This window comes from Hevea brasiliensis, chromosome 6, assembly GCF_030052815.1.
Source record: "Hevea brasiliensis isolate MT/VB/25A 57/8 chromosome 6, ASM3005281v1, whole genome shotgun sequence".
Classification (NCBI taxonomy): Eukaryota; Viridiplantae; Streptophyta; class Magnoliopsida; order Malpighiales; family Euphorbiaceae; genus Hevea; species Hevea brasiliensis.
The window spans coordinates 14,292,712-14,317,972 of record NC_079498.1 but is presented as its reverse complement, the minus strand read 5'-3'; the positions used below and the strand labels follow the sequence as shown (position 1 = coordinate 14,317,972).

At 32.6% G+C, this 25,261-nt stretch overlaps 1 protein-coding gene across 1 annotated transcript; it reads left to right on the top strand.

The window, feature by feature from the left end:
• The first annotated feature begins 1,402 nt into the window (after positions 1-1,402).
• LOC110641159 (xyloglucan endotransglucosylase protein 7-like) lies at positions 1,403-2,876 on the top strand. Its single transcript, XM_021792780.2, has 3 exons — positions 1,403-1,788; positions 1,970-2,163; positions 2,409-2,876. The coding sequence occupies exons 1-3, from the start codon at positions 1,498-1,500 to the stop codon at positions 2,794-2,796; spliced, it is 873 nt and encodes a 290-aa protein (XP_021648472.1). The 5' UTR covers positions 1,403-1,497; the 3' UTR covers positions 2,797-2,876.
• The last annotated feature ends 22,385 nt before the right edge of the window (positions 2,877-25,261 follow it).

Sequence of the window (25,261 nt, the reverse complement as noted above, 5' to 3'; positions counted from 1 at the left end):
GAAGGCTGATCAAAGTTCTTATCCCAAATAGAAGAAGTGTTAAATTGATAAACTTTAAATGCCGAGGCCCAAAATAATTTCCTTGAGAAAACACTAGCAGCCGTAATCAAACACCCTTTAGTTGGTGTATATATATATATATATATATATATGTGGTTGATAATTAAGCGCCAGCTTTGCACGAAAGCTACATTTGAGAAAGCTTGGTATTCCAAATTCCTAATTCAATTCTATAATTTATCTGCCTTGAATTCAATATCACTTGTGATTTTTTTAATAGGTCATCTCACCTTACATCTCTTTATAAGACTATAACCAATGCTAGGTTAACAGGAAGACAAGTTTTAAACATGAAAAAATAAAAAAATAATATCAATCGATTTGTATAGGAATTAATTAAATTGCTGAAAGAAACTAAATGAGTTTCATATTAATTATTAAGTGATTTGAAAAAGTCTGAACCCATTAACTTCAACGACATAAAAATTAAAGAGAGATTTATGAGTTAGTTGGATGTATTGTCTAATCAATGGGGAAAACAAAAATAAACAGCTGTGATATATATCAATTCAATCATTTAAATAATAATAAAAAAATAAAAATTTCCCTTCCCTCCTTTTTATTTATCATATTAGGTTTATATGATAATTAAAAAAATAATTAATAACTCTATTTTTATAAAAATATATTAATAATTAATTAAATTATTATTTATCTCATATAATTATTTAAAAAAACAATACATATAAGAATGAACCAAAATAATATGTAAATGGCAAGAACTCAAAAATTTATGGTCTTAAAATTGAGTTGTCAAATTGTGCCCATAAAATTATTTATTCAGCTCCTTGAGTCTCTAACATTTTATTTATCAATAATATTTGATTTTGTTAAAAAATATTTGAAAATTATTTATTTTAAACGAATTAAATTAATGTAAAAATTTATTTTTAAATTATTTTAAAAATTAATTTTATTATATAAAAATTAGTTTAAATTTATTCTGACTAAAAAAAACCAAGCATTTGGAAAAACACCCAGACGTAATCTTCAATAGCTGTCAGGTATCCTAACCGTAGCCCTAGTCAACCCAATTACATGCATATTTTCCCAACAACTCTACCTCCCATTAATTTTTCTTATGCATACAATTAACTGATATATAAAAAATATTTATTGTATTAATTATCTATCTCCATAAAATTTAATTTGTAAATTTAATTTCTTATACTTTACGAATTTTTAGAGAATGAATTCTATTTTACTTATTAGTAATCAAGTTAATGATATAATTTTTAAGCTCTAATATTTAATTTTATTTAAAAATATTAATAAAATAATTTAATAATACTTCCAACCACTCAAAGCTCATTATCTTGCCTTAGGTAGCCCACATATATATATATGGCTTACCATTTCCATGCAAAACATTGAAAACTCTTCCTTTGCTTTCTCTTTCTCAAGCTGTCCATTTTTTTTTTTTTCTCTAACAAAGTCATGACTTCCTCTTCCCCAAGTTTTCCCTCAACAAGTGCAAATATGTTTGTGAGTTTTCTTGCAATGGGTGTTTTGGTGGTGGCTGCGGTTGGTAACTTCAATCAAGATTTTGACATCACTTGGGGTGATGGTAGAGCAAAGATTCTTGAAAATGGCCAGCTTCTCACCCTTTCTCTTGACAAAACATCTGGTTCAGGGTTTAGATCAAAGAACCAATACTTGTTTGGTAAAATTGATATGCAGCTCAAGCTAGTTCCTGGAAACTCTGCCGGAACCGTCACTGCTTACTATGTAAGTTCATTTCTATATATAGCACACCTCTTTCTCCTTCTCTCCATCTAGTCAAACTCGATTATTAATAGCGAAATTCATTACACAGTATGTGACAATTCTCTTGTAATATCATCTCATCGTAATTCCTTGTTAATTATATAGTTTTTATGACTTGGTTATATGGTTTTGAATGGTTCAGTTATCTTCCCTGGGGTCAGCCCATGATGAAATAGACTTTGAATTCCTTGGTAACCTTAGTGGAGACCCTTATATTCTCCATACAAACGTATTCACCCAAGGAAAAGGAAACAGAGAACAACAGTTCTATCTTTGGTTTGATCCCACCAAAGACTTCCACACCTACTCTGTTCTTTGGAATCCTCAAAGCATCATGTATGATCTCTCTCTCTCTCTCTCTCTCTCTTTATTTGAAGTTTGAACTTGACAACTCATTGTTTTAGAGATAACTTAGACAATCAGTATAGTATCAGTTTCTTTTAGTATAATCGGTTCTGATTGGGACTCCAAGCTTCACAATTCTGAAGATAACTCCAGCATGAGTTGAAGCTCTACAGTATCAGTTTAACTTTTTTAACACATATTTCCTTTCTGCTTTTTCTTTTTTAAATTTTAAATAGTTTCTACGTGGATGGGACTCCTATTAGAGAGTTCAAGAACTTGGAATCAAATGGCATAGCATTTCCAAAGAGCCAACCAATGTGGATATACTCTAGCTTATGGAATGCCGATGATTGGGCCACAAGGGGTGGACTTGTGAAGACAGATTGGAGCCAAGCACCTTTCACAGCTTCCTATAGGAACTTCAATGCTCAGGCCTGCATTTGGTCCTCAGGCTCTTCCTCTTGCTCCTCCAATTCCTCAAGCAAATCATGGCTTACACAGTCTTTAGACACCACAGGGCAAGCAAGAATCAAATGGGTGCAACAAAACTACATGATTTACAATTATTGCACTGATACAAAGCGCTTCCCTCAAGGACTTCCCCCTGAGTGCTCACTTGCTTAAATCTCTTGTACATAGAGATGGTCTATTCTTTTGTCTTGTTAATGATATGATGAATAAATTGTGGGATAAATTATTATTTCTTTTTTATAGTTTGTTAATATTAATTAATGATTTGATCCTAATTTAAAAATAAAAAAATTCTCTATATTTTAATTTAATCAATAATTTAATTTATTGTTATTAAATTTGGACTAGACTAATCGGATGGACAAATAAACTAGTGAATCAGATATAAAATTGGTTCCAGTTTATAATTTGATTGGAGAAAAAAGGATTCAATATTATCTAATTTATTCGGTCGGTGGGATTGATGAACGGTGTGACTCGATTAGTCCGACAAATCAATTATAGCAAAATTCTTTTAAGTACTAACAAGAGGAATTGAACCTAAGGTCTTATAAAATGTTTTTAAAATTACAATCAAGCTAATCTATTATTATTATTATTATTATTATGAAAAAAATTATTTATTTATTTATTTTTAACCTATAATTAATATTTCATAAGTATTAAAATAGTTACGTATTTATAGATTTTATGTATTACTCATAAATATTGCAAAAAATTTAATATTAATATTTGAAATTGAATAAATTATTAAAATATAAGTAAATATAACTTAATGAATGTTGAAAGTTTGATTTTAAATAATTAATTTGATTTTAAATAATTAAAATTTAATTAATTAGATTTTTTATTTATATTAATAGGTGTTATATTTAATTAATTTTTTAATGATCACCAATTAAATCACTAATTCTTCTATTTGGTGTTTTTGCTAAATCAACCTCCGGACTGGATTTAATAACATTGATTTAATCTATTAACGTTTACAGAATATTGTGTTAGTTAAAAAAAAAAGTCAAACAAAACCCTAAAATAAAATTTTGTTTCAAAACTACTGTCATGTCCCAAACTATGACCAGATCGGCACTAGGACTTAGATCAGCATAAAGCCCTCAAAACACATAGTAAGCCTAACTATTTCCTAGCCCAACTTTTATGCCCATAATTTGAGCCCATTTTCAAGAAACCAACCGGACAAAGTCCAGCCATAAACTGAACTACCCAACGAGGAGTTTTTAGCTCACCCGACCTATGATCATAATATATATATATATATATATATATATATATATATATGGGGACCTCAGCTCACCCTCACAATCATCAACAAATCAATATGATCACTGGGAGTTCAGCTCCCTCATCCACATAACCAATTCAATCCATAAATCCACACATATATGAACAGTAAGTTTACAAATTCAAAATATATATTCTATTACAGTCCCAGATCAAATGTAATATTTTTTAACACATGCGGAGTTTTAGATTTCTTCTGACATCATAAATTATATTGGTAAAGTATGAATGGACCTGCAAGGAAGAAAACAAGAAAATCACAAGAAAAACTCTCCTGTAACCTGGAAAAATGGAGTGAATAGGAGTGAGCGTTCGACTTATAGAGTAAGATATTGATTTTACATATAATTTCTATAATTATCTAATACTAATGCATCCTAAAGATGAAATACAACATAGATCAACAATTTCAAACAATATTAAATAGTATTCACACAAAGAATAATTTGGAGTACTCACACACCCATGTGTCACATCAGTATAAATACGATATGAGAGCTGATCCCCTATACAGCTCTCTTAATCCAAGGCTTGCCAGCGAGATCAACTTGAGCCGGACTTTCACTTATAATTCAAATGCGGGGGTCAGCGAGGTCAACTCAAGCTGTACTCACCCTGACTTATCACAAAAAGGACCGGGCCCCAAGCGAGACTAGCTCAAGCTAATTTGCCTGTCCTACCCATATCCATTACCAATACACCACACGCATGCCAACACATGCACACAGCTCCAAATTACCCTAAGGCAACACCCACATTAAATCATCAAGTAATAATGCCACATAAAGCGTGCCTATAATAACTAATACATATAACTATAAGTGATGCATGGGCATACTATGAACATATAATAATAATATTAAAATTATAAATAAAATTAATATCTACTCACAAATTAATCAAAAGCCACTACGATAGCTGGACGAAGGAGGAAGGTTGACCTGGCTCACCTAAATAATTATATTACAATTTCATCAGTATTAGATTCAAAACAAAGCTTTAAAGAGGCAAAAAGACACCCTAATTTATGCCAGAAATCTGATAGAGTTTCTCTTATACCTAAGACCTACTCAACCTGCAAAGGGATTTAAATAACACTTCTAAAGCCACACATCATCTCAACAACAACACATGGTCCCTCCTAGGCTCTCCAACTCAGGCAAATCTCACACAATTCAACAATTCAATTATAAGGCTTAAAATAGATATTTTGCAAAAGTCATTCAAACTAGCTCTAAAAATTCTAAAATTTTGCCCCGTGGTCCTTAGCAATATTATAAAGCTAATGCAAAAGAAATTATAATTTTCTAGCTACCTACAGATATTTTATGGATTTTTATTCTAAACTCGACATAATGAAATTGAAGAAACTTGGAGTTCGGGTTTACCTACGCCAATTCTGATGCTTGGAACACGTCCGGGGAGTCTAAAAATGGTAGGGTAGACTATAAATTTAACTTGATTCTGAAGCGGCTCTAACATCCTATCTGCTCAACCTGAAATTGCAGATCTGAGCGACGGTCAAACTTCCATGAAAGGAAGGTACCTACGCAAAGCCTACAACACTAGGGGTTAGAATAAAATTGTTATAAAATTAAATAAGCTCATTTGAAGCTCGAAATAACATTGCAAAGTCTGTGGGACTCATCGAATTTTCAATGTTAGAAAATTTTGAAATTTATATTGCTGCAAAGCTTTCGTCGTGTGGAGCACGCCAGTACTCTCAGAATCTCCGTGGGGTCCTCGGTTTGAGAGAATTTAGCCCAAAAGTCAAAATGGACTAAAATTTCTTGGGCTAAAATTGGACAAACCGCTTAATGAAAATTTGTGATCTTTGTGTCTATAGAAAGCTCTCGAGGTGTAGATGATGTTTGGGACAAGACTTGGTCCAATTGGTAGCCAGATCGATCGAATTTTGGCCATAAAGGTTGGACATTGCGCTGCGCGTGTAAGGGACTTTGGATGTGTTTTCTGGCGTCCTGGGGTGGCAGCCGGTGAGGGGAAAGCTTGGGGGAGGTGCGCTAGTGACTGGGGAAGGGTGGGTTGATGTCTGGTTGGCAAAGGGAGGAGAGAGGAGAGATAAAATGTGAAGGAAAGGGGGGCTATCGATAATGCGTGAGGGAGAGGAAGGAGTAGAAAAAGGGGACCGATCTGATTCGATCGGTCAGTCTGATTCGGCAGGTTCGATTCAGAATATCCAAAATTATATTTTTACTGTGCCCTGAGACAAAAAACGAGGCCCAAAAATTTCGAAAAAATCACAAAAAACTCAAAAAAATTTGTAGAGTCTAAATATATTTTTAGTTTTACCACGTGGTCTTTAAATTAATTTTTAAAAATCAATGAAATTTATTATCTTAAGAAAATCAAACCCGATTTTTAAAATTCAGAAAAATTCCAAATAAATTTTCATAATATTTAATATAATAAAATAATAATATTTACATATAAAATAATTATTTAAAAATTAGGGGTGTTACATTCTTCCCCTTTTATAGAAAATTCATTCTCGAATTTTATACAAGACAGAATAAAATTACAGGATTACATATTGAATAGATACGGGTACTTGCTGTGCATATCCCGCTGTGACTCCCAAATACACTCTTTCACTGATTGGCTCCTCCATAAAATCATAACTATAAGGATCTGCTTTGACCTTAACTGCCTCATCTGATAGTCCACTATAGCTACTGGTTGTTCCTTGAAAGTCAAGTCTTCATTCAACTCCACAGTATCAGGTTGCAGCACATGGGAAGGATCAGGTATGTACTTTCTAAGCATAGAAATGTGGAACACTGAGTGGACATGAGAAAGGCTTGGTGGTTACTCCAACCGATAGGCCACTACTCCAACTCTTTCAGTAATCTCAAAAGGCCTTATGTATCAAGGTGTTAGCTTGCCCTTCTTTTCAAATCTCATAACTCCTTTCATTGGAGAGACCTTCAAGAATACATAATTGCCTACTACAAACTCTACATCCTTTCGCCTAGTATCTACATAGCTCTTTTGTCTACTGAAGGCTGTCCTTAATTGCTCCCTGATCCTAAGAACCATCTCTGAGGTGTACTGCACTAGGTCTATGTCATACACTTTCGCTTCTCCCACTTCTGTCCAACATAGGGGGGATCTACATTTCCTGCCACACGGTGCCTCATAGGGTGCCATTTCAATACTGGAATGATAGCTGTTATTGTAGGCAAACTCTATTAAGAGTAGCTGATCATCCCATTAACCTTCAAAATCTAGGACACACATATGAAGCATATCCTCTAGTATCTATATTGTTCTCTCAGACTGTCCATCTGTCTGAATGTGAAAGGTTGTACTATAGTTTAACTGTATGCCAAGTGCTTTCTATAACTTTCTCCAAAATTGAGAAGTGAACTGGGGCCCCCTGTCCAATATTATGAAAGCAGGAACTCCATGTAATCTGACTATCTCACGAATATAGAGCTTAGCGTATTGAGCAATAGAATAAGTGGTTTACACAGGCAAGAAATAAGCTGACTTGGTCAAATGATCCACTATCACCCATATTAAGTTATATCCACGTGTGGTATAAGGCAACCCAGTCACGAAATCCATAGTAATCATTTCCCACTTCCACTCCGAAATGAGAATCTCTTGCAATTTCCTTGATGGCCTCTGATGTTCAAACTTTACCTTCTAACATGTTAAGCACTTGGACACAAAGTCTGCTATGTCTCTCTTCATACCATTCCATTAGTATCTATCTTTCACATCATGGTACATCTTGGTGGAGCCTGGGTGGACATTATAAGGTGTGTAGTGCGCCTCTTGCATGATCTCAGCTCTAAAGTTGTCTACATCTGGCACACATATCCTGGAGCCTTGCATAAGAGCATCATCTTCACCAAACCCAAATTCACAATCTTCTCCCTATTGTACCCTTTCTATAATTCTCATTAATTGTGGGTCTCTGTCTGTCCCTCAGGTCTGGCCTCACTCTAAAATAGTGCACCTGCATTTACTATATCCAAGACCAGTCCTTGATCCATCAATTCATGCAACTCTTGAATCAATGGCCTCCTTTCAGTTGATATGTGCTCTAAACTGCCAGAAGATTTCCTGTTCAAGGCATCTGCCACTACATTCGCCTTTGCAAGATGGTATTGAATAGTGCAGTCATAATCCTTTAGGAGCTCCATCCATCTCTTCTGCCTCAAATTCAAGTCCCTTTGCTGAAAAATGTACTTTAGGCTTTTGTGGTCAGTGTATACCTCACATACTTCACCATAGAGATAGTGCCTCCAAATCTTTAATACAAACACTACAACTGCCATCTCTAGATCATGAGTAGAGTAGTTTTGCTTGTGCCTCTCTAGCTGTTTGGAAGCATAGGCCACTACCTTTCCATGCTGCATTAAAACACACCCCAACCCAACTCTAGAAGCATCATAGTACACTATATATCCTTCTCCTCTGACAGGCAACATCAACACAGGGGCTGTGGTTAAACATTCCTTAAGCTTCTGGAAGCTTTCCTCACACTCGTCTGACCAGAAGAATGGGATATTCTTTCAAGTTAACTTGGTTAGGGGAGCAGCTATCCTGGAGAAATTCTACACAAAGCGCTGGTAATAGCTTGCTAGGCCTAGAAAACTTCGTACTTTGATGACTGTTGTAGGCCTAAACCAGTAAGTTACTACCTCAATTTTCTTGGGATTCACTTGAATACGTTCACTAGAAACCACGTGTCCCAAGAATGAGATGCTTTCCAGCCAAAACTTACATTTTGAAAATTTGGCATACAACTGGTGCTCCCTTAAAGTCTGCAACACCATCCTCAGAGGCCAAACATGCTCTTCTTTGGTGCGAAGTGTCTTCTACAAATACAATGATAAAACAATCCAAAAACGGCCTAAACACCCTGTTCATTAAGTCCATGAAGGCTGCTGGTGCATTAGTGAGTCCAAAAGACATCATCAGGAACTCATAATGACCATACCTAGTCCTAAACGCTGTCTTTGGTACATCCTCGCTTCAAATTCTTAGTTGGTGATAACTCGATCGCAAGTCTATTTTTGAAAAGTACCTTGCTCCTTGTAGCTGGTCAAACAAGTCATCAATCCGAGGAAGTGGATACTTATTCTTAATTGTCACCTTGTTTAACTGCCTGTAGTCTATGCACAGTTTCAACGATCCATCCTTTTTCCTCACAAATAGAACAGAAGCACCCCAAGATGAAGTACTAAGTCGGATGAAACCCTTATCCAAAAGCTCTTGCAACTGCTCCTTTAACTCGTTTAATTCTGCTGGCGCTATCCTGTAAGGTGGCATAGAGATGGGGTTGGTATCTAGCACAATGTCTATACAGAATTCTATTTCCCTCTTTGGTGGCAACCCTAAAAGCTCCTCTGGAAACACATCTATGAATTCCCTAACAACAGGAACATCTTCCATATTTATTCCTTTAGCAGATGTGTCCCTTACTAGTGCCAAAAATCCCTGACATCCATGTCTCAATATCTTCCTAGTGCTAATACCTGACGCTAAGTTGTACGGTGCCACGCTTCTATCACCATTAAAGCTAAACTCTTCTATTCCAGGTATATGGAAATACACCTTTTTATTTCTGCAATCTAGGGTGGTATAATGAGTTGACAGTTAATTCATCCCCAAGATCACATTAAAATCCATCACTGGCAAAGGAACTAAATTTATCGAGAGGATCTTTCCATCCACTACCACTGGGCTACCCATAAAAACCATGTCTACATCTATATTGTCACTAAGAGGGGTAGCTACAAACAATGGGCATTCTAAAGCTGTGGGGTTCCTACCTAACCTCAGGGTGAAAACAGGGGAAACAAACGAGTGTGTAGCACCCATATTTATTAAAACACATACCTCTAAAGAATAGACTGGAAGAATACCTGCTACCACTGCATTGGAAGCCTGGGCATCTTAGTGAATCAAAGTGAAAACTCAGGCTTGACCCCTACCTTGCATTGCAGAACCCTGAAGTTGACTTCTGCCTCTAGATCTGCCCCTAAATCCACGTCCTCCATGTCCACGGCCCTATTGGCCACTATACTGACTACCTGCCATGCTGGATGTGCCAGGGTGCATCTGATGGGGCATATTACCAATAGAACCTTGTGACCCCATCATGTGCTCACTGAACATGGGACATTCCCTAGCAAAGTGGCCCTGTTGGCCACATCTGAAGCATCCACCAGAGCTCATCAAACAAGGCCTTTAGTGGACTCTGCCACATTGTGTGCATAGCGCTAAAGAAGACCCCAAACCAGAGCCTGAATTGCTGTAGCCTGAACTTTGACCACTGCTGGAGCCATACCCTGGTCTAAATCCTCTGGCTCTATGTTTAAGGCCTGCTTTCTTGTTGCCTCTGACCTTTCCACTGTGGTGACTTTGGCTGCCACCCATAATGCTCATCTGTGACATACTGGATGACCCATTAGCTCGATTTTTCTTTACTCTACTTCCCTCATCTCCCATATAGCTAATTTCAATTTGTCTGGCTCTGTCCACCACTACATCAAAGGGTTGATCTGACAACATAGCCAGGTTTGCATACTTCCTATCTAGCCCCTTTAAGAATCTCTTTACTTTCATGCTTTTTGTAGCCATGGCTGTAGGGGCATACCTACTTAGCTTTAAGAATTCTGAAGCATACTCATCTACAGATCTACCATTTTGTCTTAAAGCCTTAAAGGTCCACTGCTTTTGGTCTCTAAAACTTTCTGGCATGAATCTGTTGATAAACAATTCCACAAACTGTGTCCATGTTAACCCCTCAATGTGAGGAAGCACATAATCTGACATCCACTGTCTAAGCATGGGCCCCATTACATGCTGTACACATTCTATTAATCTCCTATCAGTTAACTATAGCTCCATCCCTGCCTGTCTGCCAAAGTCTAGAAACTGATAGGCATCATCTATAGTGTCATAAGTACCCGATACCAATTTCTTAAAATTTACAATATGCTTATACGGTTCCACTCTTTGTACTGTGGGTTGCTACTGTTGTGGAGGATGGACCATGTACTGTGCCATCATATCAATGGTCCTCTGTAGACCAGCTAAAGTAGCTGCCATTGGATCCATCAGACATTGGGCCAAGAAGACTATTCCTGAACTAGTGGCTGCTGCTCTTCTACTTGAGCAACTCTAGGTCTCTTGCCTCATCTCCTTGGGGCAGGAGCCTCATCTTGTGTCAATACTTCATCCAGCACTTCCCATTCTGGCACTGTGGTAGCTCTTCTACTTCTATGCATTTTCCTAAAATTCAGCAGTATTAGCCCACAAAAATCTAAAATGGCATGCTAAGCATCTTTTCAATCTCATAATCACACATAAGTACATGAAGTAGAAACTAGATGCAAGGATGACAGTGCAAGGATGAATATGGATCCTTTACTTCGCATGTGACTCCTAACTAAACTCTTCTTAAGGCTTTAGACATGTATTTCCCATGAATCTGGAGCCTAAGCTCTGATAACAACTTTATCACAACCCAAACTATGGGCCGAACTGACACTAGGACTTGGGTCAGTATAAGGCCCCCAAAGCCCGTAGTAAGCCTAACTATTTCTTAGCCCAACTTTTAAGCCCATAATTTGAGCCCATTTTCAAGAAACTAACTGGACAGAGTCCGGCCATAAACTGGACTACCCAACGGGGAGTTTTTAGCTCACCCGACCTGTGATCACAATATATATATACACATATGGGGACCTCAGCTCACCCTCACAATCATCAACAAATCAATATGATCACTGGGAGCTCAGCTCCCTCATCCACATAACCAATTCAATCCATAAATCCACACATATATGATCAGTAAGTTTACAATTTCAAAATATATATTCTATTACAATCCCAGATCAAATGTAATATTTTTTTAACACATGTGGAGTTTTAGATTTCATCTGACATCATAAATTATATGGGTAAAGCATGAATGGACCTGTGAGAAAGGAAACAGGTCAATCACAAGAAAAGCTCTCTGTAACCTAGAAAAATGGGATGAACAGGAGTGAGCATTCGACTCATAGAGTAAGATATTGATTTTACATATAATTTCTATAACTATCTAGTACTAATGCATCCTTGAGGATGAAATGCAGCATAGATCAGCAATTTCAAACAATTTCAAATAATACTCGCACGAAGAATAATTTGGAGCACTCAGACACCTACGTGTCATATCAATATAAATACAATATGGGAGCTAATCCCCTATACAGCTCTATTAATCCAAGGCCTGCTAGCGAGAACAACTCGAGCCAGAGTTTCACTTATAATCTAAATGCAGGGTCAGCGAGGTCAACTCAAGTCATACTTGCCCCAACTTATCACAAAAAGGACAGGGCCCCAAGCGAGACTAGCTCAAGCTGATTTGCCCATCCTACCCATATCCATTACCAATACACTGCACATATGCCGACACACGTACACAGCTCCAAATTACCCTAAGGCAACACCCACATTAAATCATCAAGTAATAATGTAACACAAAGTGTGCCTATAATAGCTAATGCATATAACTATAAATGATGCATGGGCATGCTGTGAACATATAATAATAATATTAAAATTGTAAATAAAATCAATATCTACTCACAAATTAACCGAAAGTCACTACGGTGGCTGGGGGAGGATGAAGGTTGACCCAGCTCACCTAAATAATTATATTACAACTTCATCAGTATTAGATTCAAAACAAAGCTTTAAAGAGGCAAAAAATGTTCTAATTTATGTTGAAAATTTGGCAGAGTTCTCCCTGTACTTAGAACCTACCCAACTTACAAAGGGGTTTAAATAACACTTCTAAAGCTATACATCATCTCAACAATAACACATGGCCCCTCTAGGCCCTCCAACTCAGGCAAATTCACACAATCCAACAATTCAATTATAAGGCTTAAAATGGACATTTTGCAAATGTTATTCAAACTAGGTCTAAAAATTCTAAAATTTTGCCCCGCGGTCCTTAGTAATATTATAAAGTTAATGCAAAAGGATTTATAATTTTCTTACTACCCATGGATATTTTATAGATTTTTATTCTAAACCTGGCACTATGAAATTGAAGAAACTTATAGTTCGGGTTTACCTAAGCCAATTCTTACGCTTGGAACGTGTCTAGGGCATCTGAAAATAGTGGGGTAAACTATAAAATTAACCCGATTCTGAAGCGACTCTAGCAGCCTATCTGCTCGGTCTGAAATTGTAGATCTGGGCGATGGTCGAATTTTTGCAAAACGAAGGGACCTACGCGAAGCCCACAACACCAAGGGTTAGACTAAAATTGTTACAAAAATTAAATAAGCTCATTTGAAGCTCGCAAAAATACTGCAAAGTCCGTGGGACTCATCGAATTTCTGGTGTCGAAAAATTTTGAAATTTATATTTCCGTGAAGCTCTCATAGTGTGGAGCACGCTGGTACTTTCATAATCTCCGTTGGGTCCTCAGTTTGGGAGAAATTTAGCCCAAAAGTCAAAAAGAGCTAAAACTTCCTGGGCTAAAATTGGACAAACCACTCAATGAAAATATGTGATCTTGATGTTTATGGAAAGCTCTCGAGGTGTAAATGATGTTTGGGACAAGACTCAATTCAATTGGTGGCCAGATCGGTCTGATTTTGACCGTAAAGGTGGGACAGTGTGCTGCGCACATAAGGGACTTTGGATGCATTTTTTGGCGTCTTAGGGTGGCGACCGACGAGGGGAAAACTTGGGCGAGGTGGGCTGGTGACAGGGGAAGGGTGGGGTGGCGGCTGGCAGGCAAAGGGAGGAGAGAGGAGAGAGAAAACGTGAGGGAAAGGGGGCTGTCGGTAACGCGCGAGGGAGAGAAAGGAGAAAAAAAGAGAACCGGTTCGATTCGGCCAGTCCAACTCGGTCTAGTTCGATTCGACTAGTTTGATTTAAGATGCCCAAAATTAAATTTTTACTTTGCCCTGGGACTAAAAAGAGGTCCAAAAATTTTAAAAAAATTATAGAAAACTCAAAAAAATACGTAGAATCCAAATATATTTTTAGTTTTGCTAATTTTTAAAAATCAATAAAATTTATTTTCTTAAGAAAATCAAACTCAATTTTTAAAATTCAAAAAAATTCCAAATAAGTTTTCAAAATATTTAATATAATAAAATAATAATATTTACATATAAAATAATTATTTAAAAATTAGGGGTGTTACAACTACCCTTTAAAAAAAATCTATTAGACCCACCCTCATCTCCATGCACACCTGCCTCACATTCACACAAACTCACCCACTCTAATACATAGTCAATCGCCCACCCACCAACTAGCTAGCCACCCATCTCTCTCTTTCACACAACCCTCACCCACACAAAGTTTCAATCTCTCTACACGAAATGCATGTTTTAGGAATTTCTCTCTCTCATGGCAATTAAGTGTCACTTATTTAGTAGTCTATTTTCCCTCTTGGTCTCCTTTCCCTCTTATCCCTTGCATTTGAATCTTTGATCTCTGTTATCATGTAGGGGTGTAAACAAATTAAGCTGCTTGAGACTCAGTTCGGTTCGCTCGTTTAGAAAACAAGTTGAATTCAAACTTGAATTTTAAACTCGTTTAACAAATAATCTAAGCTCGAGCTTAGTAATATTTGGCTCGTTAAATTCACAAATCAGCCTAATTATAGGCTCACTAGCCAACTTGTGAGCAAACTCATTAAAGAGGCTCGTGAATATTCTCATTTATGATAACATTTATATTAGTTATTGTATTTAATTTTCTTGTAAATATATTTATTTTATTTATAGATATTCTAAAAATAATATATTGTTTAAAATTATAATATAATTAATATATAAAATTTATTTATAAAATATAGTTATTTGTAATTTGAATTTAATTTTTTTTTTATGAAAATTAAGTTAATTTTTAAATGAGAACTAATCAAAACTGCATAGTTTGAACATTATAACCTAAACCTAAAACTCACTCTGACTATAAATGAGTCGAGTTATTCATTAACTATTTGAGGCTCATTTTGATAAAAACTCAATTGATTCAAAGCTTCAGCTTATTAATATTCGAAGAAAAAATTTTGATAAATCAAACCTAAGCTCATCAAAATTCAGCTCGGCATGGTTGGTTCTCCATACCTATGTGAATAACTTTCCTTTCTAATTAACACTAGTTGAAATAATAATGATGAAGAAGCTTTCCGTCTTTAATCTCCCGTAGATAAAGCACAAGTCCCCAGTCTTGCTTTTACTTGGTTACATGGTATAACAACACTTTTTATATTATATTTTATTATAAAAAAAATATAATAATTTTTTATTTACTCATATATTGCACAATATATAGTGTCAAACGCAATAAATTTCATAATATAAATGAAATATCAATATATTTATCCATAAATTTTAATTATAAATTAATAAAAAAAAAATATTTTAATCATCATAATTAATACAGTACCACCCTAAAATATTCGAGTCTTAATCCAATATAAATATTATCCACTAAGGATAATTATCCCACCTTATTTAGGATTATGAATCCCACTCTCATTAGACTTCCTTCAAAATAGGAATCCTATCTCAAATACTAAATCTTACTCCAGATAGGAGTATTCTCGATGCCTATATAAGGAGTTCAAGCCTCCACATTCAGATACATTGTTCTTTTTAGTTAATTCTATATTCTACTCAGTGCTCATACTGACTTAAGCATTGGATAGGTTATCCAAGCCAACACACTCAGTGTTGTCTCTTATCTTGCAAGTTCATACCTACACGAAAAATCAATGAATAGCATCAGTGGCATTGTCTATGGGAAACACGACACAAGAAGCTATCTATTTCTCATATTTTTCATATTAATCAAATAAGTGGACGATTTGTGGTTTGCGACAACCAATTGAAAAATTCATTATCTTGCCCGAATAATTTCTTAGAAGAATTATGAGGTAATTAAATTCAAATATTTGTATTCTATATGTGTTTTTAACCTTTGGTGTTAATCTCCTTCCACTAGCTTTTGCCCAAACGAAGTTTAAAAAAAAAAAAATAGTTTCGACTAAATTCAATTTAGTTTTTATCTTATGGTTATGAATATGTATATATAACGGAGGGAAAATATGGTTTTTAAGGAAAACCACAAGGTTGTGCTGAATTTAAGCCATAAAAGTATCCATCAACTATTTGTTAAAAATTTGAGTTCATAAATAACTGCCCAAAATAGTTCTATATTCGACAAGGTTCTAATAGCAGCGGTACAATTATACCACCGAATTTTAATGATTCACGGTGGCCATCTTTGTTTTTTTCCTTTCTTTCTTCTTTATCACACAAAAGTGCCATCACTCTTTTTTTTTTTTTTTAATGGAGAGAGAGGGCCAATTTTCTTACCTATTTTTGCAATTATGCCACCATTAGTTGACTAGTAAGAGAAACTCCTATTTTTTACAGTTACATTTATGCCACCATATAATGGTTGACCAAAATTTGGATCAGGTATACTTAAATATCAAGAACTAAGAAAGCTTTCATCCCAAGCCAAGCTTTCGAAACTTTCATCCTCAAACCAAGTTTTTGAAACCTAAATCTCTTATACTCTCAAGATTAGTCTGTCTTTATTCTTCCACCTTAGATAAGGCTCTTTCAATTTTTATCTACCCTGATCGATGGACAAAACACCAAATATTTCAAGCTATGAAGATATTTAATTTTAATACCTAGCATGTAATACAGTGAGCTTGTAAAGCAATATCTACATGATGGTTTGACTACGTGAAGATAGATTCTATGACAATATGTTTAATAGCATAATAAGAAAACTTTTGAGTCTCGAGCAACAATAGCCCATAGATATTAAAGAGTTTATAGTATTTGATAAGTAAAAATACTGCATGAAACTCAAGTTTGAAAGAACTTAAGGTTGGCATACCTTGCTATTTCAACTTCTCTAACTTATTACTATAAATTTTTAGTTTCATAGTATGATATATGCTTGAAATCTATGTAATGGAAGAAAAGGAAATATTCCATTACAAGAAACTTTATTTGGTGCATGAAAATAAAATAACAATTTTATGCCTCCCATAATTTCTTGTTGTTAAAATTACCTTCAATATGTCACAATTTTTTTTTCTATGATTGCCATGGTAGTTTCCTTATTTATAAGCATGCCATCATCATCCATGCACATGTTTTTTAGATAATATTACAAATATGCCACTGCATTCATGATTGGAAAATGCTCTTGATTTTGACAATTTACAAAAATGTCATATTGCTAAAATTGGCCTTCCGTTCAAAAAAAAAAAAAAAAAAACACTCCCATGTTCTAGAGATTACAAGGTGCCATGGTTCTCCCCTTTAGTTATTTACGGATGCCATTGCAAGAATTAAATAAAGGTAATTATACGTATTTAATTGGATTAAATTACTTAGTTTAATATTATCATCAATGATAATTGATTAGTTGTGGGGATATATACACTCTTTTCAGAGTTTATTGCTTTAAATTTCTCTATTTCAATATCACCCTTGATCTTAAATAAAGATATAGGCTTTTAATTGAAATTAAATAAATTTATATCCACATGCATGCATAAATATTTCAATACAATTATAATGTGTTACTTCTAAATATGAAGGCCTTTTATTATTGGTCAAGATCAATACTTAGACATACTTGAAATATGAAATACACACTTGATGTATTACATTATTTATTATTTGCAACAAAGTTTGCACAAATATTATTTTTACAGAAAAATCTCAAAGGGCCACATTGCCCACCAAAGAGCCAACAATAGCAAAGAATTGAGGCGTCTATTTGCTTATAAAAAAACTTAAGGCGTTTATTTGCCTGTAAAGAAATCAAAGGCACACGTATGCCTAAAAGGCATTTACAAGCCGATCAAGGGCACACATCCACCTAAAAGGCATTGACAAGTCGATAAATGGCACACATAATAGTCTAAGGCATTGACAAGCCGAGCAAGAGCACACATCTACCTAAAAGGTGTTGATATGCCAATCAAGGGCACACATCCACCTAAAAGGTGTTGACAAGCCAATCAAGAGCACACATCCACCAAAAAGGCATTGACAAGCCAATCAAGAGTACACATCCGTCTAAAAGGCATTGACAAGCCAACAAAGGGCACACGTCCACTAGAAAAGCATTAACAAGCTAATTGACAAACCAAAAATAGACACACATTCGCCTATGAGGCATTGACAAGCCAACAATAGACACACATTCGCCCATGAGGCATCGACAAGCCATCCGAGGCACACATCCACTCATGAGGTATGACAAGCCATCAAAGGCACACGTCTGCCCATAAGGCGTCGATAAGCCATCCAAGGCATACACTTGCCCATGAGGTGTTGACAAGCTATCAAAGGCACAAGTCCACCCAAAGAGGTGTCAATAAGCCATCTAAGGGATAAGTCCTCCATGAAGGATCGACAAGCCATCCTAAAGCATAAGTTCGCTCAAAGTATATAGACAAAGCCATCTAAGGCACAAATCCACCAAGTGGCATTGACAGCCTACCTAAGGCACAAGTCAGCCTAAGGAGCATAGACAAAGGTTTCCTAGGCATAAGTCTGCTAAGGGGCATAGACAGAGCCATCTAAGACATATGTTCGATAAGTGGCATAGACAGCCCACTTAAGGCAAAAGTCTGCCCAAGAAGAGCATTAACAAGCCATCCAAGGCATCAATCCACCCAAAAAGTCATCAACGAGCCACCTAAAGCATAAATCCAACATCAAGGCATTAGACAAGCCATTTAACAATGGCAAAAGTCCACCACATCAAGGCGTTAGAATGCCCTCCCTTAAATGCAATAGTTCACCGCTCTAATATTTTCAAGGCAAGAATCTACCATGTATTAAGGTGACAATATACCAACAAAAGTATTTAAGGCAATAATTTGCTCAAAATTTTAAAGTAATGGTTCTCTTAAAAATCTCAAAAGGTTTTATGATATGGTCAGGGCTCTATCATCTAACATATTATTAGACGAACGAACCTAAATATTCATACTCAAGGGGGGACAAATGATACAGTACCATCTTAAGATATTTGAGGCCTAATCCAATATAAACATTATTCACTAAAGATAATTATACCATCTTATTAAGGATTATGAATCCCACTCTCATTAGATTTCCTCCAAAATAGAAATCCTATCTCAAATACTAAATTCTACTCTAAATAGGAGTCTTTCCGATGCCTATATAAGGAGCTCATGCCTCCATATTTAGGTACGTTATTCTTTTTAGTTAATTATATGTTCTACTCAATACCCATACTGACTTAAGCATCAGAGAGGTTGCTCAAGCCAACCTTCCCAGTGTTCTCTCTTGTCATACAGGTCTATACCCATAGAAAAAATCTATGAACAATATCAATAACTTTAAATGTGTTCTATCATACTCACATATTTTTAATAAGTCTACAAATTATAAAAATGAATACATTTATTTTAATATAATTATTCCTAATAATTTAGAACACGATACAGTGAATAGATTTTAATAAAAATTATATTAATTGTATTTTTGAAATAATATATGCATATATTATATTTTAAACTTAAATATAATATATATAATTATTTAAATAAAAATATTTCAACTATATTTAAATATTAAATTTGAAAAGTGATGAATAACTTATTTGATTTTGAAAATACATGACTAAGTTGTCGATTTTATAAAAAAAATGTCAAGGATTTAATTATTTCAATCGAAACCTATTCTAGCAGTAAAGTAATGGCATTGACTATTTTGTTGATGAATTAAAAGGTGATGGACTAATTTATTTAATTTTAAAAGTATAGAAACTAAAGATGTATATTTTACCAAATGATTATAAGTTATGGACAAAATTATAAATTGTACGTAAGATTAGACATAAATAAATTGCTTTTTTATGGGAGATTTACTTTTAGAGGTTCTCTCTATGTATGAATAAAAAATGCCTATTGTTTAAAGGTGGCAAATGGGTGATTTGGTCGGGTTTGAGTTTGAGTTATTCCAGATTGTAAGTCATTTTAGTGTATTTTTGTTAGAATTTGGGTCGAATTACTTTGGATTTTTTTATTTTTTTATAAGCAACAATTTATTAATTAAACATTTTGGAGTATTGGCTAATTCAGTTTACTGATTGGCATACTATAAAAAGAGAATTTTATATCAAATTCATGTTAATTTGTGAGTTACGAGTCGTTTCAAGATAAAATATTAATTTTTATTATAAAAGTAATTTTAATTAATTTAATTTTCAAATCAAAATTTAAGTTCATGGAATCAACTCAAATAAGTTAATTTTAAATATAATCTTTCAGGTTGTCAAGTTAATACTCAATTGAACTCTCAATTTTAAAAAATATTTGAGTTTGAGTTATTTTAAATTTTATATAAATTAAAAAGAATTGTAAATCATTTTAGGTCCAACAAATTCATATCGAGCTGACAGGTGAAGTCATTTGACCGCAATATTGTTTTGGTGAGCTATTAAAAATTCTATTTTTGTTAACATAATGATAATAAATTTAAATAAGAAAATGAAAAAAAAAATATGTCCAAAATGAACGGATTACCAACATTTTGCTTCAATTTAAAATTCGTGATTTTTTTAAAAAAAAAAAATCTAAAATGAGTTATGGTTGCTGTTTCACGTTCATCTAAAATGAGTTATGGTTGCTGTTTCACGTTCGTTTAGCACGAAGTGTTATTTATATATATTCGTGTGTGTATGTGTGTGAAAGACTTGGCAAACTTTCTCATAACTTTTGGGGTGAGATTAAATCTTGTTCATTTCTTTATATGATACTGTATCAAAGCCTAACCTAATTTAATGTTAGGTCATCACAGATGTGTTTGCTTACAAATTTCAACTCTAAATATTCATGTTTGGACATGAGAGGGTGCATTGTCCCATATTAATTTAGATGAAGTGTTTAAACTATATGTAAGACTTGGATAAACCTCCATCTTAATTAATTTTTGGAGTGAAGTTACTCGATTCATTTTCCCTACAACGGCAATGGGGACTTTAATATCAAACTTCAAAAGACTTGATTAAATTTCACATTACATATAAAAGTTTTTGGTATTGGAACTTTAAATGAAATTTACACTTGTATATTTATTTAAAAAAAAAAAAAGGATCAAAATGATCCGTAAGTTTAAAAACAATCTACTTAGGAGTGGTCAAGGATCGGTTTCAAACCGAAACCAACTCGGTCAAAACTAAACCAAAATCAACAAAACTCAGAATTGACTTTGAATCAAATCAAAATTGTCCTTCTTCGGTTTAGTTCATATTCATATTTTTTAGGAATCGTAAACCATCAATTTTGAATCGGATTTAATGATCAATTTTGAATCAGACCAAAAACCAGTGATTTAAATAAAAAAGAACTCAATAAATGCTCCACCCAACTCCTAATTTATTTATATAAATATTAAATTGTCTACACTCTCTTTAATTCACAACACTTTTTTAATTTCTCTCAAATCCTCTAGACAATTATTTTCTATACTCTCTTTAATTTCCAATACTCTCTCATTTTCTCACAAATTCTCTAAATAATTATTTTATACACTCTCTTTAATTTCCAATACTCTCTCAATTTTCCTACTTTATTATTTTATACACTCATTGAAATTTTTAATATTATCTCAATTACTCTATTATTATTTTATATTCTCAATAAAATTTTCAATACCCTCTATTTTAATTTTTTTTTCCTCTTTTATGCTTTCTTTTGATTATTAAATTTCATTATACGATTTTTAGAAAAAGGGCAAACAATAGAATTGAAAATTTCCTCTAAATTCTAAGAGTATACATAGGCAAAATTAAGTTCATGCATTTTTTTAAATTCCTTTAAGAAAAAATTAATTTCATTTCTAGTTTTTTAATTAAATCCAAGTATTTTTCTTACTAAATTTTTCCTAAAAATAAATTATTTCATTACTTTTTTTCTTATTTTATTTTAATTATAAGATTTCTACGAAAAATTAAAATATTTTTACAAATATAACTTAATTTCAAATCAATAAAATTTTTGTCGTCCAAACCGCTCTTAAGCCATCCCCAAACCATCTTAAATCATCATTCTTCAAACAACCATTCAAACTATTTTAAACTAAGGCTTGAACTAGAACCGGCGATTTAGGAACCGTCACATGTGATTCAAAAACCATAATCAGTGGTTCCTGAACCATGGCCATATTTAAATTTATGCATTATTATAGCCTCACTTTTTAGGTAAAATAATTTTACAATCCTTCATTTGTTAGATGGAAAAACATTTTAATCCCTCATCTTTTTAGTATTTTTGGTATTAAAACATTAAAACATTTCACTTCAAGTTAATGGCTGAAATGTTGTCAAACAAAAAATTACAATATACTTAGGCTCTGTTTGTTTTAAGGAAAATATTTAAAAAAAGTATTTTTCACATTTTCTAACGTTTAGGACACTCGGGAAAATAAGTTAGCAGAAAATATTTTCCTGGTCAAAGAGAAAACTAAATCATTTTTAAGAAAAATAAAAAGAAGAAGTTTTTTTTTATTGACTTTGATAATCTTATTAAAATATGAAAATATTTATACATACATAATATAAATACATACCATTAGTTTAACATTACAGCTAAACAACAAAGTGAAATTTTTTTTTATATTTTCATAGAAAAAATTATTTAAGTTATTTTTCACAAAATAAATGAAGTCTTATACTCAAAATTTGTTTCTTTGCAAGAAGTTTCTACAATGTGCCTATTGGTGAGAGTCTTAATTATTTACTATGGTTTTTTTTTTTTTTTTTTTTTTTTTTGCAAATTCATTATTTTTGCATACATAATAATAAATTGTTTTTAAAATCTTTTATGTTTTTTTGTATATTAATAGGCTTTGTTTAACGAATAAATATTCATATAAAAGATTTAGAATTTAAAAATCAAATGATAAGAATAACAAAGTATGCCATTAACTATATAACATTTCAAAGATTTATATAGTTTATCTAATGTTATCTTAAAATGTAAAATATTGCATAGCAAAACAATGAAATTTTTGCTGAGAAGTATAAAAGATTCAATTTTAAAAGAACAAACTGAAGATCTAAAAAATAATAATAGGAGAGGAAAAAATAAAGGTAACACATTAGGAAATTATTTTGACTTTTACTTTTATTATTATTTTTTCTTGACGATTAGCATAATATTTAAAATTTTATTTTTAAGCATATTTATTATAATATTTAATAAAATTCTTTTTAATAATATAATATTTAAAATTTTATTTTTAAGCATATTTATTATAATATTTAATAAAATTCTTTTTAATAATTTATTGTCTTTTTTAAAATGCAATAATTTTGCAAAATATTATATTGCGACATTCTTATGAATGAATAATTAAAAGAAAATAATCAACAATTATTTAAGAAATAATTGTGAAAGATATAAAAATTCAAAATTTCAAAACAAATTAATTGTATTTAGCATAATTACCTAAGAATTTCATCATTAAAAAAATTTATAATATGATTTTGAAATATAAAAAAATAAATATTAAATTATGATATTAAAATAAAAAATAAATAAATTGTGCAACGCACGAACAAAATAATTAGTTTCTTATTAATTTAAAATAATTAATAATTAATTTGATATTATTTTGACAAATCAACTTCTCCGTATAATATGTCATACGTGGCAATATTACAAACAAATTTGCTTGCTTGTTATATATAGATAGATTATGGAGTTGGCAATCTTAATTTTTTCAAGATTCCTTACTTAATATGAAAAATTAAATTTATAATAATTATTACATAGAATTAATTAGGATAAATGAAAAAAAAAATCAAACCCTTTATATAATTATCAATTTTAATCAAAACTTTCAATTTTATCAATTTTATCATAAACTTTTCATATTGTTTTCAATTTTAGCAATAGATTTAATTAAAAACAAATAAACTCATCAATTGACAAATTATTTAAATTTTTTCATTTATATATTATCAATTTTAGTTAATCTATTTATTTTTATTAATTTGTTCAATGATTTTACAATTTTCATTAAATTTAACAAACTTCCTATTGACATAATATATAATAATTGAATAATATATATCTAATATATATTGTTGTCTTAATTTTGATTTTCTCTCTCTCTTATTATACCTTTAATTCACATCTTTCTTATTATTTTATATCGAATTTAAGCATAACAAATGGAAAAATTCAATGGTTTAAATATAAAATAGTAATAAATAATATAATCAAAATAAATCTAATTATAACTTTTGATACAATAAGTACTTGATTCAGTACAATAATATTTTTATTTGAATTATTAGAGAATAATTGCTAAAATGATAAAAAAAAATTAAAATGATTGACTAATATTAATAATATTGGCAAATATTTGAATTATTTTTATCAATGAAAACATCTAATTAAACTAACTGCTAAAATTAAAATTAATGTGAAAGTTTAGGACTAAATCGATAAAATTAAAAAGTTTTGCTAAAATTGAAAATATTTATAAAGGTTTTGATTTTTTTTTAATCATTTAGCCAATTAATTAATATATGATTTAGATTTGTAAACAATATAAATAAGGAGTTGTGCAAAGCTCATAATCATATATGAATAGTAAGAGTGAAGCATAATTAGAAGCAGCATAAGCATTGAGGATGGAGAGAAGAAGAATAAGTGTATGTATTTTGATGAGTGTATTGCTTATTATAGCACCTCTGTTGGAAGCTGAAGTTTCGAAATCATATCAATGTCCTCCATCGTCTGTAATCGATGTGGAGTGCTATCTCCAATGTTATAATGTCTGCGCCATAAACCATCAAGGACAAGCAATTGCTTGTGTCGATTGCTGTAACTGTAAATGTTGTGGTGCACCATGTTCCTCTCCTCCATTATGTGACTGATTATATGAGATTAATTCTATGAGATTTACTCCTTTTATTTCATAGAGGATTCATATTTTTTCTGATATAATTGGCTCCGATCAGGACTTGAACCCTACAGCACTTATTCTTGAAGACGACTCTAATATTATTAAATTAAACCTCATTAATAAAATATTCACATTTTTATGAGTGAGGAAACACCTTCCATTGTCTTAGTAAATGCTCCCGTGCAGTTAACTGATGCACAAGAGCATTCTAGGATTGGTTGTTTTGATTAGTTTGTGTTGTATGGGTTTGGTCTTGTATTTTAGTTGTTTTTGCCCGAATTATTTTTATCTTTGCCTGAATTTTTCACTTGCCATATTAATTTTTA

Bases quoted from the DNA above. Each gene is read 5' to 3' on its own strand.
- LOC110641159 (XM_021792780.2), top strand. From the start codon at position 1,498: ATGACTTCCTCTTCCCCAAGTTTTCCCTCAACAAGTGCAAATATGTTT. The intron at 1,789-1,969 runs GTAAGTTCATTT...TGAATGGTTCAG, and splicing joins GAACCGTCACTGCTTACTAT to TTATCTTCCCTGGGGTCAGC. The intron at 2,164-2,408 runs GTATGATCTCTC...AATTTTAAATAG, and splicing joins TGGAATCCTCAAAGCATCAT to TTTCTACGTGGATGGGACTC.